Genomic DNA, 18,354 nt, shown 5'->3' with positions numbered 1-18,354 from the left:
CAATATTGGATCTCCTGTTATGAAACGAGTTAGGACAAGTGACGGAAGTCTGTGTAGGGGAGCACTTTGGTTCCAGTGATCATAACACCATTAGTTTCAATTTGATCATGGACAAGGATAGATCTGGTCCTAGGGTTGAGGTTCTGAACTGGAAGAAGGCCAAAGTTGAAGAAATGAGAAGGGATCTAAAAAGCGTGGATTGGGACAGGTTGTTCTCTGGCAAAGATGTGATTGGTAGGTGGGAAGCCTTCAAAGGGGAAATTTTGAGAGTGCAGAGTTTGTATGTTCCTGTCAGGATTAAAGGCAAATTGAATAGGAATAAGGAACCTTGGTTCTCAAGGGATATTGCAACTCTGATAAAGAAGAAGAGGGAGTTGTATGAAATGTATAGGAAACAGGAAGTAAATCAGGTACTTGAGGAGTATAAAAAGCGTAAGAAAATACTTAAGAAAGTAATCAGGAGGGCTAAAAGAAGACATGAGGTTGCCTTGGCAGTCAAAGTGAAGGATAATCCAAAGAGTTTTTACAGGTATATTAAGAGGAAAAGGATTGTAAGGGATAAACTTGGTCCTCTTGAAGATCAGAGTAGTCGGCTATGTGCGGATCCAAAGGAAATGGGGGAGAACTTAAATAGGTTTTTTGCGTCTGTATTTACTAAGGAAACTGGCATGAAGTCTATGGAATTGAGGGAATCAAGTAGTGAGATCATGGAAACTGTACAGATTGAAAAGGAGGAGGTGCTTGCTGTCTTGAGGAAAATTAAAGTGGATAAATCCCCGGCACCTGACAGGGTGTTCCTTCGGACCTTGAAGGAGACTAGTGTTGAAATTGCAGGGGCCCTGGCAGAAATATTTAAAATGTCGCTGTCTACGGGTGAGGTGCCGGAAGATTGGAGAGTGGCTCATGTTGTTCTGTCGTTTAAAAAAGGATCGAAAAGTAATCCGGGAAATTATAGGCCGGTGAGTTTAACATCGGTAGTAGGTAAGTTATTGGAGGGAGTACTAAGAGACAGAATCTACAAGCATTTGGATAGACAGGGACTTATTAGGGAGAGTCAACATGGCTTTGTGCGTGGTAGGTCATGTTTGACCAATCTATTGGAGTTTTTCGAGGAGGTTACCAGGAAAGTGGATGAAGGGAAGGCAGTGGATATTGTCTACATGGATTTCAGTAAGGCCTTTGACAAGGTCCCGCATGGGAGGTTAGTTAGGAAAATTCAGTCGTTAGGTATACATGGAGAGGTGGTAAATTGGATTAGACATTGGCTCAATGGAAGAAGCCAGAGAGTGGTGGTAGAGAATTGCTTCTCTGAGTGGAGGCCTGTGACTAGTGGTGTGCCACAGGGATCAGTGCTGGGTCCATTGTTATTTGTCATCTATATCAATGATCTGGATGATAATGTGGTAAATTAGATCAGCAAATTTGCTGATGATACAAAGATTGGAGGTGTAGTAGACAGTGAGGAAGGTTTTCAGAGCCTGCAGAGGGACTTGGACCAGCTGGAAAAATGGCTAAAAAATGGCAGATGGAGTTTAATACAGACAAGTGTGAGGTATTGCACGTTGGAAGGACAAACCAAGGTAGAACATACAGGGTTAATAGTAAGGCACTGAGGAGTGCAGTAGAACAGAGGGATCTGGGAATACAGATACAAAATTCCCTAAAAGTGGCGTCACAAGTAGATAGGGTCGTAAAGAGAGCTTTTGGTACATTGGCCTTTATTAATCAAAGTATTGAGTATAAGAGCTGGAATGTTATGATGAGGTTGTATAAGGCATTGGTGAGGCTGAATCTGGAGTATTGTGTTCAGTTTTGGTCACCAAATTACAGAAAGGATATAAATAAGGTTGAAAGAGTGCAGAGAAGGTTTACAAGGATGTTGCCGGGACTTGAGAAACTCAGTTATAGAGAAAGGTTGAATAGGTTAGAACTTTATTCCCTGGAGCGTAGAAGAATGAGGGGAGATTTGATAGAGGTATATAAAATTATGATGGGTATAGATAGAGTGAATGTAAGCAGGCTTTTTCCACTGAGGCAAGGGGTGAAAAAAACCAGAGGACATGGGTTAAGGGTGAGGGGGAAAAAGTTTAAAGGGAACATTGGGGGGGGCTTCTTCACACAGAGAGTGGTGGGAGTATGGATTGAGCTGCCAGATGAGGTGGTAAATGTGGGTTCTTTTTTAACATTTAAGAATAAATTGGACAGATACATGGATGGGAGGTGTATGGAGGGATATGGTCCGTGTGCAGGTCAGTGGGACTAGGTAGAAAATGGTTCAGCACAGCCAAGAAGGGCCAAAAGGCCTGTTTCTGTGCTGTAGTTTCTATGGTTTCTATGGTTTCTATTGTTATTTTCTAGAGCTCAAACAGTACTTAGTTTCTTGAACCTTTCATAATCTTATCTTTTCTTAACTAGCTTTTCTACATCCTTTGTACGCCATCATTCTTTTACTCTACCATCCTTTGCCTGCCAATGGAACATACCCATGCAGAACGCCATGCAAAGGTTCCCTGAACATTTGCCATGTTTCTGCGGTGCATTTCCCTGAGAACGTCTGCTCCCAATTTATGTTCCCAAGTTCCTGCCTAATAGCATCATATTTCCCCCCACCCCAATTAAATGTTTTCCCAAATTGTCTGCTCCTACCCCTCTCCAGCACTATGGTGAGGGAGATAGAGCTGTGATCACTATCTCTAAATTGCTTTCCCACCGAGAGACCTGACTCCTGGCCGGCAACACACACAAAATCTGGAGGAACTCTGCAAGCCAGGCAACATCTAGGAATAGAGTACAATTGATGTTTCAGGCTGAAGCCCTTTGGCAGGACTGGAGAAAAAGGCTGAGGAGTAGATTTAAAAGGTGGGGGAGGGGAGAGAGAAACACAAGGTGATGGGTGAAATCTGGAGGGGGAGGGATGAAATTAAGAGTTGGGAAGTTCATTGGTGAAAGAGGCAGAAGGCCATGGAAGAAAGAAAAGGGGGGGGGGGAGCACCAGAGGGAGGTGATGGGCAGGTAAGGAGATAAGGTGAGAGAGGGAGAAGGGGATGGGAAATGGTGAAGGGGGGGGGGGCATTACCAGAAGTTAGAGAAGTCGATGTTCATGCCAAAAGGAATATAAGGTGCTGTTCCTCCAGCTTAAGCGTGGCCTCATCACGACAGTGGAGGAAGCCATGAATGGACATATCAGAATGGGAATGGGAAGTGGAATGAAAATGGGTGGCCACTGGGAGATCCTGCTTTCTCTGGCAGACGGAGTGTAGGTGCATGGCGAAGCAGTCTCCAAATCTGCGTCAGGTCTCACTCATATGTAGGAGGCCACACCAGGAGCACCGGACACAGTATTATACCCTAACAGGTGAAGTGTCGCTTCAACTGGAAGGACTGTTTGACACCCTGAATGGTAGTGAGGACAGAGGTGTAGGGGCAGGTGTAGCACTTGTTCTGCTTGCAAGAATAAGTCAGACGGGAGATCAGTGGGGAGGGACGAATGGACGAGGCAGTCGCGTAGGGAGCGATCCCTGTGGAAAGCAGAAAGTGGGGGGAGGGACGGATACGCTTGGTGGGCGTATCCCGTTGGAGGTGCCGGAAGTTTCGGAGAATTATGTGCTGGATGCGTAGGATGGTGGAGTGGTAAGTGATGACAAGAGGAACCCTATCCCTGGTAGGGTGGCGGGAGGATAGGGTAAGAGCAGATGTGCGTGAAATGGAAGAGATGTGCTTGAGATCAGCGTTGATGGTGGAGGAAGGGAAGCCCCTTTCATTGACACCTGACCAGGTTCGTTTCCCAATACCACATCAAGTGCAGCCTCTCCTCTAGTTGCCTTATCTACATATAGCGTCAGGAAACCTTCCTGAACACACCAAACTCTACCCCATCTAAACCGCTAAGGAGATGCCAGTCAATATTCGGAAAGTTAAAATCACCCATCATAACAACCCTATTATTATTGCACCGTTCCAGAATCTACTTCCCTCTCTGCTCCTTGATGTCTCTGTTACTCTTGGGGGGGGGGGTCTATAAAACACCCCCAGTAGTTATTGCCCCCTTTCCTGTTTCTGACATCCACCCACACTGACTCAGTAGACAATCCCTCCATGACCTCCCTTTCTGCGGCCGTGATACTACCCTGATTAGCAGTGCCATTATCCACCTTTTTCGCCTCCCTCCCTGTCCTTTTTGAAACATCTAAAGCCTGGCACACTCAGCAGCCATTCCTACCCCTGAGACATCCAAGTCTGTGTAATGGCCACAGCGTCACAGTTCCACGTATTGATCCATGCTCTAAGTTCATCCGCCTTGTTTATGACACTCCTTGCATTAAAAATAGACACATCACAAACCATCAGGCTGAGTGCATCTTTGCTCCATCATCTCTGCCTGTCCTTCCTCACAAACTCCCAGCAAGCCGTCTCTACTTGTGCGTCAATCGCCCCATCCTCTGCCTCTTCACTACGGTTCTCACCCCCCTGTAAACCTAATTTAAACCCTCCCCAATAGCATCAGCAAACCTCCCTCCCAGGATATTGGTCCACTTTCAGTTCAAATGCAACCTGTCCCATTTTTACAGGTCACCCCTTCCCCAGAAAATGTTCCAATGATCCAAGAACTTGGAACCCTGCTCCCCGCACGATCCCCTCAGCCACTCATTCGTCTGCACCATCTTCCTGTTCTGACTTTCACTAGCTCGTGGCACTGGGAGTAATCTGGAGATGACCACCTTGGAGGTCCTGCTCTTCAGCCTCCTTCCTAACTCACTAAACTTACAGCGCAGGACCTCTACCTGCCCATGTCATTGGCACCAACATGTACCACAACCTCTGGCTGCTCACCCTCCCCTTCAAGAATATTCTGCAACCACTCAGAGACATCCTGGACCCTAGCAGCTGGAGGCAACACACTATCCTGGTGTCACTTTTGCTGCCATAGAATCTCCTATCTGTCCTCCTAACTATCGAGTCCCCTATGACTGTTGCTCCACCTGACTTCACCCTACCCTTCTGAAGCTCAGAGCCAACCACAGTGTTATTGGTCTGGTTGCTGCAGCCTTGCCCAGATAGGTCACCTCTCCCCTCAGCAGTATCCAAAGGGGCATACCTGTTACTGAGGGAAAAGGCCACAGGAACCCTGTAGTGACTTACTGCGCCCTTTATTCCTCGGGACGTACAAGATTGAGATTTGATAGAGGTATACACAATGATGAGGGATATAGATAGGATAACTACTCACAGGCTTTTTCCACTGAGGAGGGGTGGGACAGAGGTCATGGTTGAAGGGTGAAAGTGAAAAGTTTAAGAGGCACATGAGGGTCGTGTGAGTGTGGAGTGAACTGCCAGCACAAGTAGAGCATGTGAACTCGATTTCAATGTTTAAGAGAAGTTCGGACAGATACGTAGATGGTACTGATACAGAGGGCTATGGTCCCAGTGCAGCTTGATGGGACTAGGCAGTTTGAATGGTTTTGGCATGGACTAGATGGGCCAAAGGGGCCCAAAACTGCTGGTAATACTCCAAGTGATCTGACCAAGGCCCTATGGTCTCTGCATCATTATATCTTTGCTTTTGTATCCTCGTCCCCTCGTAACCAATGCTAACATTGCATTTGCCTTCCTCACCGTCGACTCAACCTGCACGCTAACCTTTAGGGGATCCGGAACGAGGACTCCCAAGTCCCATTGCATCTCGGATTTCTGAATTCGCTCCCCTTTTAGAAACTAGTCTACGCCTTTATTTCTTCTACCCGGGTGTGGTTCGGGACCACTCCACTCCCAAAGCACCGGAAATATAACTAGCGCAGGGTATGGCTACTCGACACTCTCGTTCCCACAGCTCAGAGATACTTTACCACATTGTCATGGAGACGCTGAGAACCCGGATTCGGGTCACTAATTCTGTGCCCTCACCTGAGCTAAAGCCGCTAGACAGAGAGAATAATGTTTAAAGGGTAAAGTGGCAGTTTTAAAATATGTTTTATTTTATTTAGAAATACGGCACGGTACCAGGCCAACGAGCCCAGACCACCTAATAACACCCTTATGACCAATTAGCCTATTAACCCATACATCCATGCACTGTGGGAGGAATCCGGGGCACCCGGAGGAAATTCACACAGTTCCGGGGAAAACATACAAATTCTTTACGGATAGCAGCAGGAATTGAAGTCAGTCACTCACTGGCGCAGTAAAATCTTACGCTAACCGCTATGTTAACCTGATTCCGAGCAATAATTGTAATTACTGTTTAACTAGATAACCACAGGCCGAACCAGCATCAGTGCCGTACAGACCAGGTGGGAGGTGAGCCTGGCGGTTAACGGTTCGCAGGAAGAGCCACCGCTCCTCGTTGGTTAAAGCGGATCATCAAGTAGAAACGCACCAGATTCTGCAGATGGTGGACATTAGAAACAACACATACAAAATGCTGGAGGAACGCAGCAGATCAGGCAGTGTCTACAGAGGGTCCGGAGAAACCTTGAGTTGGTTATATACAGTCATAGAAACCCTACAGCACAATACAGGCCCTTCGGCCCACAAAGCTGTGCCGAACATGTCCTTACTTTAGAAAATACCTAGGGTTACCCATAGCGCTCTATTTTTCTAAGCTCCATGTACCTATGCAAGAGTCTTTTAAAAGACCCTAACAAATCCGCCTCCACCACCGTCGCCGGCAGCCCATTCCACGCACCCACCACTCTCTGCGTAAAAAACTTACCACTGGCATCTCCTCTGTACCTACTCCCAAGATGACTGAACTCGGCCGACACATGGATTGTTTATTCTCTTCACAACGCTGCCTGACCTGCAGCTTTCCAGCCCGGGGACCACCGACCACGGACCGCTTGCTTAATGGCATTGGCCCATGGCATTAAAAAGCTTGCGAGCCCCTGCTCCCGCATTTTGCGTGTGTTAGCTCAAATGTAAATGCCGCTCTGCACAGAGGTTAACCAGAAACGCGATGCGGATAACACTAAATGGACAGAACTCTCTGGGCGTTTCCTGTACGCCAAGCAAATGAGGCCGTTTGTCCCGTCAACTTTCTCCTGATCCTCTGAAAGATTTCTCTCCTTACTGCCACTCACTCGTCAGTCACCTCAGCATTACTCCAGTCATCTCTCCTTACCTTCCAGATTTCCGAAACTGCTAACGAATGCAGTTCCTATTTCAGTTCTCCCCATCACCAAACACATCCGGAGCCGCTCCCGAACAAGCGCCGGGTTCTCCCATTCCATTTCTATCTCCCTCAGGCGACAAGGGCTGCCAGCTGCCTGGATCTCTGGCTCAGTATCCCCTCCCTCAGCCTCTCTCTTCCTTTGAGATGCCCAGTCCCCGTGCCGGACTCTGTAACAAAGTCACATTTTTTCGCTGTCCCGGGACGGATGAAGAAGCAGAGACGTGACAGATCTGCAAGTGACGGTGCCGCGATCAGCTCCTTTACCTGCGCAGATGAACTTCTGAAAAACCCTTCGTTCCCTCTTTCCCCTCTCGGTCGATAAAGCACGTCCACTCTGCGCTTCCCCCGAGGTTCTGGTGAAATTCATTTCGGTGTTAAAGTTAATGTTAAGTTTAGTGCCCATGTTACATTCCGTGCCAAAATGACATCTGGTGTGGATGTTACAGGCAGTCTGGGTGTTACACACAGTGTACAGTTGATGTGGGTGTAGCAATCGGTGCGGGTATTACACACAGTGCAGTCAGTGCGGCTGTTACACACAGTGGACAGTCACTATGGGTGCTACAGTCGGTGTGGCTGTTACGCACAGTGTAGTCGGTGTGGGTATTACATGAATTGTACAGTTGGTATGGGTGTTACACACAATGTACACCCAATGTAGGTGTCACAGTTGGTGCGCTGTTAAACACAGTGGACAGTCACTGTAGGTGCTACAGTCGGTGCGGATGTAACACACGGTGTAGTCGTTGTGGGTGTTACAGTCGGTGCGGGTGTTTCACACGTTGTACAGTCAATGTAGCTGTCATAGTTGGCGCGCTGTTAAAGACAGTAGACAGTCACTGTGGGTGTTACAGTCGGTGCAGATGTTACAGTCGGTGTGGGTGTAACAATCGCTGCATTACACACAACATACAGACGATGTGTGTTACACATAGTGGACAGTCACTGTGGATGTTACAGTCGGTGCAGATGTTACACACAGTGTACAGTTGGTGTGGGTGTAACAATCGCTGCGAGTATTACACATAATATACAGACGATGTGCGTTACACATAGTGGACAGTCACTGTGGCTGTTACAGTCGGTGTGGCTGTTACACACAATGTACAGCCAATGTGGGTGTAGACTTCCCCAGGTATTGCAATGATCGTCCGGAAGTGAAGGAGGGAGGAAAGGCCGGTCCGGAGCCGGAGCTTGCGCGGCGCAGAGATGCAGCGGAGCGTCGGGAGGACGCCGGAGACCTCGGGCACCGTGCATCTGTCGCCGGATCGCTGCCTGGCCGTCCTCTTGTCGCTCGCAGCTCTGGCCGCGCTCATGACTGTGCCGCCCGCCTCTCTCCTGCTGCAGCCACCGGGATCCCAGCTGTCGCCCCTGCCCGCAGCTACCACGCGTCTGCTGCGCCCTGTCGCCCGGGGACTCGCCTCTCTGTCCGTGTCGCTGCACTTGTGCTGCCTGCTCCTCGCTCTGCTGCACGGGCACCTGGCGGCCGACGGACACCCGGACAGGTAACCCCCACCACCCCGGCCCCGGCCCCGGCCCGTGAGCACAACAGAAGTGCCCACTGAAGCCGGGAACACCGAGGGTGCGCCGCGGGAGGCGGCAATGTGGGGGATCGGGGCCGAGGGAGAGCTACGGGAGGCGGCAGTGTGGGGGATCGGGGCCGAGGGGGCGCCGCTGGAGTGGGTGGGATACAAGTTCGGAGCTTAGGGAGCGCACCCGATTCGTTTCTGTCACGTAATGATGCTGATATAATTCGAATAGACAGGATTACTGAAACGCACTTTTCAGTGGCTGTCCAAAGCAATCTATTGGCAAACTTCAACGCGTTCGGAACTCCGCGCTCGGCTTTTATCAAACCCCGAATGAGGGAACATATCACTCCCGTCCTGGCTACTCTGCATTGCCTTCCTGCATCTTTTTGAGTTGATTTTAAAGTCCCCTCACTTGTTTTTAAAGCTCTCAATTGTCTGAGACCGGAGTATATCACAGAATGATTTTCGTTTTATAATCCCGCTCCAACTGCCAGGCTTTCTTCCCCGGTCTCTTAATTTAAACAATCTCCCTCAAAAGACAACTGGCAGGTCAGTTTTTTGAACTACGCTCCTCAACTGTGGAACTCAATACATAAAACTATAAGGAATACGGACTCAGTTAACACTTTTAAACACCAGTTCAATGTCTATTAGTTTAACCTTGCTTTGTACAGACATCGTTTTTGTCTTTTATTTTCATGTTTGCCCTTTATCCCACCGTAAAGTACTTTGAACTGCGTTGTCAGCATGAAAGATAATCTATAATAAGTGATTGTCCATTTGAGGTGTGTACTACCGATCCCGTTGCGGTTCGGTGGGGACGGAGGTCTCCATTACCGGGACCATCGTCTTGTTCAGCTGCTGGAGTTCCTTCGCCCACATCGGGGGCTCCCTCACCCACACCCAGAGTTCCCTCGCCCACATCGGGGGATCCCTCACCCACACCCAGAGTTCCCTCACCCATATCGGGGGCTCCCTCACCCACACCCAGAGTTCCCTCGCCCACATCGGGGGATCCCTCACCCACACCCGGAGTTCCCTCTCCCACATCGGGGGCTCCCTCACTCACACCCGGAGTTCCCTCGCCCACATTCAGGTCTGCGCCTGTCAAAGGGGTTCCGAGTTTGGATGATTAAGCTGCTGGAGAAAGTCACGTCGTTCGGTATCAGGTGAAACCATGCGCAGGTGTGATCGGATTGCGTGGCAGGTGCAGCCCCAGTACGTTGATGTGGAGTATCTGTGGGGACGGGGGCAGTGCTGGAGGACTTTCGGCCCGTTGAACCTGTGCTGGGTTTCTGGTTGCTCCCACCTCCTGCTCATTCCCTGGGATACCGCCAATGTGTGTTAGCCGGTACTGGATTTATGAGGGTTCTGACGTCGGCACCTCCTTCGGCACTGCCTGTCCCATCTCCCGGTGGGCGGGAGCTGCTCTCCTTCCATTCGGCCACTCCAGCGCTCTGCTCGCCCACTCATCCAGTAGGTATCACCCTGCTGTCCCCGCCTCTCGCACCTTACCCCGCGCTCTGACATCCCACACTTTCACCCCTCCCCTCCCCTCCCCTCTCCCCGTCCGTCTGACCCCCCTCCATCCCTCAGAATAATAAGTATACCACTTTGGATACTGTTGAGGGGATGGCCTTCAGGGGGAGCCGGAGCCGGAACCGGAACCGGAACCACCGGGACCGGGTCTCTGGCACTGAGCCTGATGCTGTGGATCAGAAGAGCAGAGGGGTGAAGAGGACTTAAGTGTTGGTAGGAGATTCCTCAGTCAGAGGAATAGACAAGATTGTGTGGGCGCGATAGAGACAAATGTCTCCACTCTTCAAGAAGGGAGAGAGGTAGAATAATTTAAATTATAGGCTAGTTAGTCTGACCTCAGTGGTTGGGAAGATGTTGGAATCGGTTGTTAAGGATGTGATTTCGGGGTACTTGGAGTCACATGATAGAGCAGACTGTAGTCAGTGTTGTTTCCACAAGAGAAAATCTTGCCTGACAAATCTGTTGGAATTCTTTGAAGAAATAGCAAGCAGCGTAGACAAAGGAGAATCGGTGGATGTTGTGTACTTGGATTTTCAGAAGGCCTTACACATGAGGCTGCTTAACAAGCTGCGAGCCCATGGTATTACAAGAAAGATACTAGCATCGATAGAGCGTTGGCTGATTGGCAAGAGACAAAGAGTGGGATTAAAGGGAACATTCCCTGGTTGACTGCCGGTGACTAGTGGTGTTCCACAGGGGTCTATGATTGGGACCGCTTCCTTTCACGAAAATATATGAATGATTTGAATGACGGAATTGATGGCCCGGTGGCCAAATTTGTGGATGATACGAATATAAGTGGAGTGGCGGGTAGGCTTGAGGAAGCAGAGAGGCTACAGAAGGATTTAGACAGATTAGGAGATTGGCCAAAGAAGTGGCAAATGGAACACGGTGTCGGGAAATGAATAGTCAAGCGTTTTGGAGAAGAAATACAAGGGCAGACTATGTTCAAAATGGAGAGGAAATTCAAAAATCTGAGGCGCAGAGGGACCTGGGAGTCCTCGTGCAGGATTTTCTGAAGGTTAATTTGCAAGGTCAGGAAGGGAACTGCAATGTAAGCATTCATTTCGAAAGGACCTGAATATAAAAGCAAGGATGTAATGTTGAGGCTCGATAAAGCACTGGTGAAGCCTCACTTGGAGTTTTGTTTTCAGTTTTGGTCACCCTATCTAAGAAAGGATGTGCTGACATTGGAGAGGATTCAAAGGAGGTTCGCGAATATGATTCCGGGTTTGAAAGCCTTTTCATATGAGGAGCGTTTGATGGCTCTGGGCCTGTACTCACTGGAATTAAGAAGAGCGAGTGGGGATCTCATTAAAACCTATCGAATGTTGAAAGGCCTTGATAGAGTGGATGTGGAGAGGACGTTTCCTATGGTGGGGGAGTCTAGGACCAGAGGACACAGGCCTCAGAATAGAAGGACGTCCATTTAGAACGGAGATGAGGAGGAATTTCTTTAGCCAGAGAGTGGTGAATCTGTGGAATTCGTTGCCACGGACGGCTGTGGAGGCCAAGTCATTGGGTATATTTAAGGCCGAGGTTGATCGATTCGTGGCATGAAGGGATGTGGAGAGAAGGCGGGAGATTGAGCCTGAGAGGACGATTGGATCAGCCATGATCAAAGGGCGAACAGACTCACTGGGCCAAATGGTCTAATTCTGCTCCTGTATCTTATGGAAACCGGACCACCCAGACCATGGATCGTAGGACCATGCTGTCACAGGGAGAACGTGCAAGACTCCATACGGACAGCGACGGGGATTGAACCCCGACCGGTAGCACGCCAAACCGCTATGCCATCCCGTGTCTACAGGGAAATTAGCCATTCTCAATGAATGGCGGAATAGGTTCCACTGATTTCGTAAGTTCATCTCTGAACACCCAATCAGAAAAGAGGAGAGGGCGGGTGAAGAAAGGAGAACAGTAATGGCTAATCCGGATGTGAAACCAGACTGACTAATCATCAAAGCGATGCAGGATTGTGGGGTGGGGCAGCGTCAAGTGTGCAGAGCATGATCCCACATACGGCGGGGAGACAGACGGTGGTCGGGCCACGCGTTTACTAATTGAATGATAATTCCGCAGTAACACACACACACGCACACAAAATGCCGGAGGAACTCAGTCGGTCTGGCAGCATCTATGGAAATGAATAAACAGTCGACCTTTCGGCTGAGACCATTCATCAGGCCTCGTGCAGAATCTCATGATGAATAGTCTCGGCCCAAAAGGAATATTTATTCCTCGTCATAGATACTACCCCACCGGCTGAGTTCCTCCAATATCTTGTGTGTGTTGTTCTGGATTTCCAGCGTCTGCAGAATCTCTAGTGTTTATGATTTGCTGTTTTGTGACTGTTCCCGGGTTTTGACTCTCCGCAAACGTGAGTAGGGACTTTAATGAACTGCGGGCTTTGTGTTAGTGTTTGTACAGAAAGCACCCTCCCCGCCTTGGTCCCTTTGTAAGGGGCCAGATTAGCTTGGCTCACGGTGAACGTGTCAATCCCAACCTGAACTAGTCTGAATTCACTTTGAGACAGTAACAGTCTGTGCGGGTTTGCTTCCGGGCCACTTTCCCAGAGACTGTGCTCGGAACGGAATTCCATTTGAATTGCCAGTTCCCGGGTGAGGGAAGGGCAGGCACATTCCAGTTGGCATTCGGAAAAAACGGTACAAAGAAGCTGCGACAGGTCACGGTGCCAAATACTGGAGATAGTTGGCAAGGGTGTCTCTTTGAGCGCTTCTGTGCGCAACTGACACGCTTCACCGAGGAACTGGCCAACAGGAACCGTCATGTACAACATAACAGAGGAAATAAAACGATAGCCAACGATTCATACCACCCCCACCCCGCGCGCAACACCGGCACTACGGCTCGAATGGCACCCGGCCACGCCACCGCCGGCCTCTGTCACCCGGGCACGCCACCGCCGGCCTCTGTCACCCGGGCACGCCACCGCCGGCCTCTGTCACCCGGGAACGCCACCGCCGGCCTCTGTCACCCGGGCACGCCACCGCCGGCCTCTGTCACCCGGGCACGCCACCGCCGGCCTCTATCACCCGGGAACGCCACCGCCGGCCTCTGTCACCCGGGAACGCCACCGCCGGCCTCTGTCACCCGGGCACGCCACCGCCGGCCTCTGTCACCCGGGCACGCCACCGCCGGCCTCTGTCACCCGGGAACGCCACCGCCGGCCTCTATCACCCGGGAACGCCACCGCCGGCCTCTGTCACCCGGGAACGCCACCGCCGGCCTCTGTCACCCGGGAACGCCACCGCCGGCCTCTATCACCCGGGAACGCCACCGCCGGCATATATCACTCCATGCTGCCCACACTTGGAGATGTACCGCCAGGAATCTTGGCACATCCCCTTCGCAAAGAATGAAAAATAAACTGCACGTGTTGGAAATCCAAATAAAGTAGACCCCCCCCCCCCAAGAAACACTCGGCAGGTCGGGCAGCGTCTGTGGGAAGAGACGGAATCAACGTTTCAAGTCAGAGACTGTTGACTGAACTGTGGAAACATCTTCCCTTTTTTAGGCTTGGCTCAAAACCCTCTTCTCGTTGCTGCAATCGAGGAGGTACAGAAGCCTGATGGCACACACTCAATGTTTCAGAAGCAGCCTTTTCTTCTCTGCCATCAACAGTCTGAATGGACAATGAACCCATGAAATGTCAGAACAAAATTTAACAAACTGGGACATACTCCAGCAAGCCAGTGTCCTGAAAGCAGAGTCAAAAGTCGTGAAACCAATCCAAACTTCACAAGTACTTTATTCAAAAGTCCAGAAACAGCACCCTTCTCAATATCTTCAATAACACTTACCTCACCAATTTTTACTACTTTCTCTCTTTTAGCACTATTTACTTAATTTTATATATCTTGTTGTCATTTATAGTTGCAACGTACTGCTGCCGCAAAACTACACATTTCACGACCTGTGCCAATGATGTTAAACCTGATTTTCTGGTTCCTCGAGGTTGCAGGAGTTCAGGAAAGCCACCCGTCACCACCACCTCAAGCAACCTGGGGTTGGGCAGGGGTTCCCCGTCCCGGGAATGCAATATGGGAATATGGTGGGCTGAATATGGGAACCAACGGTTCCAGAAGCAACAAAAGCAAAAGGGTTAGTCGCTGGTACATCCCCAACCCCACCTTGTGCCCCACTTCTCCCACCATTCCCCCCTCCGGGAATGGGCAGTTGTAACATTTCTGTAGCTTGCAGGGATATATGCCGGGGTGGGGGGATTTAGTGGGGACGGGTGAATGGGCAAGGGAATCACGGAGGGAGCGATCCTTGCGGAAAGCGGAGAGTGGAATGGGGGGTGGATGTGTTGGATGCGGAGGCTCGTGGGATGGTCGGCGAGGACAAGAGAAACTCTCTCTGTTAAGGTGGCGAGAAGATGGGTTGAATGTGGATGTCCGGGAGATGGAGGAGATGCCGGTGAGGGCAGCATCAAATGTGGAGGAAGGGAAACTCCCGTCCTGCAGAGTCTATTGTCTTTGCTTTTAGAAGGGACCTCTCCCACCGCAGTCATTCGGAATGGACCTCGTACACTAGAAATGAATTTAAGATTCCCAGCATCTGCAGAATCATGTTTGTTTATAATTTCACATCACACCTGAGGGATAATAATCCTGGTTTGGATTTTGTTTGGCGTCCCAGCATCCCTTTACCAAGGAGTTCCGAAATCTACGGTTCTTTGATTCTCATTTACTGTACCTTTTTCAAGGAAAGGGCAAAAGGTTCATGTGAGAACTTGATGGAGGAGAGAGGTTGGAGAGATTCAGGGAGAGGATTTTTCGTGGAGTACAGAGATAGCGAAGGAATTGAGGGTTAGAGGCTGAAAGGGGTTACAGAAGTAACATGGAACAAAGCCTCAGAGCGATGTTACGGTCAGGAACTTTGTCAGCCCATCCTAGTTGAAGTTTAATTATCATTTAATCGTACATGAATACAGCCAAATCAAACAGCGTTCCTCCAAAACACAGTACCAACAGCACACAAATATAGCACATAGGATTACGACAGCAGAACGCATAGTGACAGAAACAAAAATAATTTGGCCAACTCCCTGAGTACATGCCCTGTAGACTGATGGTGCAAGGATGTTGTCCTGGTCCAGCTTGTTCTTCCATCAAGCAACACCGATGGGAAAGGCTAGTGTGCAACCCAGTAGAGATTCCAGCGTGCCCACAGAGGCCTTTGCTCTCTCTCACACCACCTCAGCATCTCCTCTCCACGAGAAAACATTATGGATAACCGAGCTGTTTCCTGGATTCCTACCCTAGATCTTTACTCTTTGCAGATTCATCACTCTGAATAGTTAGACCTACCACTCTCCACTGGCACTGCCTCGCCCAACCACTTTCCAACAACTTTACTTTTATTGCAGATTGCTGGCATCTGTGGCATTCAATTGTGACTATTCATATTTTCTCTCCCATTCCAGGGCTGGTTGGCTTCTCCTGAACAGCCGATGTTCTCGACAGCTGGCTCTCTCTGCGTTCTGTCTGGGCGTCACTGCATATTTAGCAGGTATGTGGTGCAGTGTGAAGCCTGAAACATCCTGCCCCTCTGTAATGTTAGTCCACAGCTGTGCGCAGGCAGTCTCGGCTAACTTTCTCAGCACAGTACCAGGGGAACACCTCACTGCCAGTGTTGTCTTCTGGCCAACGTAAACCTGCTGTGAGGATGTCACACAAAGTCCAGGATCCTTCCCCTGGGCTGAGATATTGTTCATCCTTCAATGTCAAATCAAATTCATTTATATGATTCAAAATGGCAGAGGAACTCGACAGATCAGACAACATCTATGGAGGGGAATAAACAGCAGACATTTCAGGGCAAGAACTTTCATCAGGACTGGATGAGAAGGGGGAAGAAGCCTGAAGGGTCTCAGCCCAGACGCGTGGCACCCCGCCATGTCAACAGTGTTATACCAGTCACGGTCAGCAGGCACTGTGGGCCCAGACGTGTGGAAACTCCAGTTAACACTCAGTTGTACTCTTCGTCTGCTCAAAGACATCACCTCTCATTAGTCACCGTTTGTGCCTAAGGATTGCTTCAACCTCTCCAGGGCTGTGGGTATCACTGGGAACGTGAACATGAGAAAGGCCTCTGAGCACCCTGGAAATGAGCGGGTCAGTGGGCTTGAGGGATAAACAGGCCTAGGGATGGAAATGTTCCCTCCGGTTTGAGCTTATTTCTGTACCCCTAGGCCTGTTTACCAACATTACCTGCGCACTACTGTAATCTGTGTGACACTAGTTACCTATAAAAGGTAGCACAATTCCTGCATCAGGACAGCTCATCGAGTCAGAGCGTCATGGAGTTATACAGACCAAAAACAGGCCCTTCGGCCCAACTGGTCCATGCTGCTCACAGCATCCTCAAAGCTGCTCACTCCATGTACCTGTTGCCATGCCTCTTAAAAGATTGTACTCACCTTGATCACTTCCTCTGGCAGCTCATAGCAGGTACTCACTACCCTCTGTGTACAGTTACCTTTCCTATCTGTGCCCTCTAGTTTGGGACTCTTCCACCCAGGGAAAGACTATGATGGTCCACCCTAGCCATTCCCCTCTTTTTATAAATTTTGGAGGTTACCCCTCAATTTCTTATACTCCAAGGAATAAAGATCCAAAATAAGACCATAAGATATAGGCACAGAATTAGGCCATTTGGCCCATCGGGTCTGCTCTACCATTTCATCATGGCTGATCCAAATTTCCTCAGCCCCAATCTCCTACCTTCTCCCCATATCCCTTCATGCCCTGACCAATCAAGAATCTATCAACATCTGCCTATATATACATAAAGACAGCCTCCACAGCTGCCTGTGGCAAAGAATTCCACAGATTCACCACTCTCTGGCTAAAGAAATTCCTCCTCATCTCCTTTCTAAAAGGACACCCATCTATTCTGAGGCTGTGTCCTCTGGTCTTAGATTCTCCCACCATAGCATGGCCAACCTCGCCCTATTAATCAGGCCCTTGTAAATTACTTCTGCCCCCTCTGCAGCTTTACAACACCTTTCCCATAACAAGGTAATCAAAACTACACAATACTCCAAGTGCAGTCTGCCTTTATCATCCATTTATTTAAAACAGAGTATATATACATCATTAGTGCTAGCCCACCAAAACCACATGATCACAGGGACTTGGCCCTTTATCACAGAACAGCCCAAACCACATTGAGATAGCAGTAAGAATTTCCGGGCAGAGTGGCCGTAACATCACCGAGGCCAGGGCTTTGCACAGTGCCTTCAGATATGGTGGAGAGGGTCTTGACAGGCAGGAGGAACAGGGGAATGCTGTCCTCTGTACAGTCCCCATTAGCACCGACAGTCAGCTGGCAATCAAACGCTCCCCCAGGCACTGTTTGCGAGAGAGAACCACGCTGCTGACAGGAGGAGGGACATGTGCAGTGGGGATGGTCTTCCGTGCTGATGAAACCAGTTCCTTTAACTACCTACAAGAAGCATATCTCTTATATCCTAGTACCCATGTGCATACACACACGCGTGTGCACCTACACAGACATGTGTGTATATATACACACATACACATGCAGCAGTGCCACTAATTGTCCGACCTCAAAAGCTGGGAGTGTCTGATCCTGTTGGTTCTGGTGGGCTGGGATGAGCTTGACGGCCGTTATTCACTGAATACACCATCCAACACTGTGGAGAAAGCAAAGCAGGTGTCAGCCATGCTGGTGTTACACGGAGACTCCTACCTACTCTCAGTGGGTGAACATCCTGCCGTTTGGATCACTGACTCAGGGAGATATGGATCCAGGTTCCACTCCTCATCTGTACCAGGAGAAACATATTTGGCCTCAAAGCAATCAAAATGACAAACTTTTATAGACGTGTGGTGGAGAGAACATTGAGAGTATATTGACTGGTGGCATCATGACTGGGTATGGAAACGCCAATGCCCTTGAATGGAAAATCCTGCAAAAAGTAGTGGATACAGCCCAGTCCAAGACATGTAGAGCCCTCCCCACCATTGAGCACATCTGCAAAGAGCGCTGTCGCAGGCAAGCTGCATCCATCATCAAGGATTCCCGCCATCCAGGCCATAATCTCTTCTCGCTGCTGCT

The 18,354-nt window shown here is 49.6% G+C and overlaps 2 protein-coding genes across 3 annotated transcripts in view; one reads left to right on the top strand and one right to left on the bottom strand.

Moving 5' to 3' along the window:
- Window positions 1-8,377: 8,377 nt before the first annotated feature.
- The window catches only part of tmem221 (transmembrane protein 221), a 12,867-nt gene continuing 2,890 nt past the window's right edge, over window positions 8,378-18,354 (top strand). Inside the window, exons 1-2 of the mRNA XM_072243951.1 lie at window positions 8,378-8,673; window positions 15,695-15,780. Coding sequence (XP_072100052.1) covers window positions 8,378-8,673; window positions 15,695-15,780 — 382 coding nt within the window. The remainder of the gene's footprint in view (window positions 8,674-15,694; window positions 15,781-18,354) is intronic.
- Window positions 17,324-18,354, bottom strand: part of borcs8 (BLOC-1 related complex subunit 8) — a 22,000-nt gene continuing 20,969 nt past the window's right edge. For both annotated transcript variants that reach the window (XM_072243952.1, XM_072243955.1), the window contains one exon: window positions 17,324-17,929. Coding sequence is in view for 1 of the 2 variants with exons in the window: in XM_072243955.1 (XP_072100056.1) it covers window positions 17,908-17,929 (22 nt within the window). In the remaining variant the exon portion in view is untranslated. The remainder of the gene's footprint in view (window positions 17,930-18,354) is intronic.

This window comes from Mobula birostris, chromosome 26 (genome assembly GCF_030028105.1).
Source record: "Mobula birostris isolate sMobBir1 chromosome 26, sMobBir1.hap1, whole genome shotgun sequence".
Classification (NCBI taxonomy): Eukaryota; Metazoa; Chordata; class Chondrichthyes; order Myliobatiformes; family Myliobatidae; genus Mobula; species Mobula birostris.
This window is presented reverse-complemented; position numbering and strand designations above follow the sequence as displayed.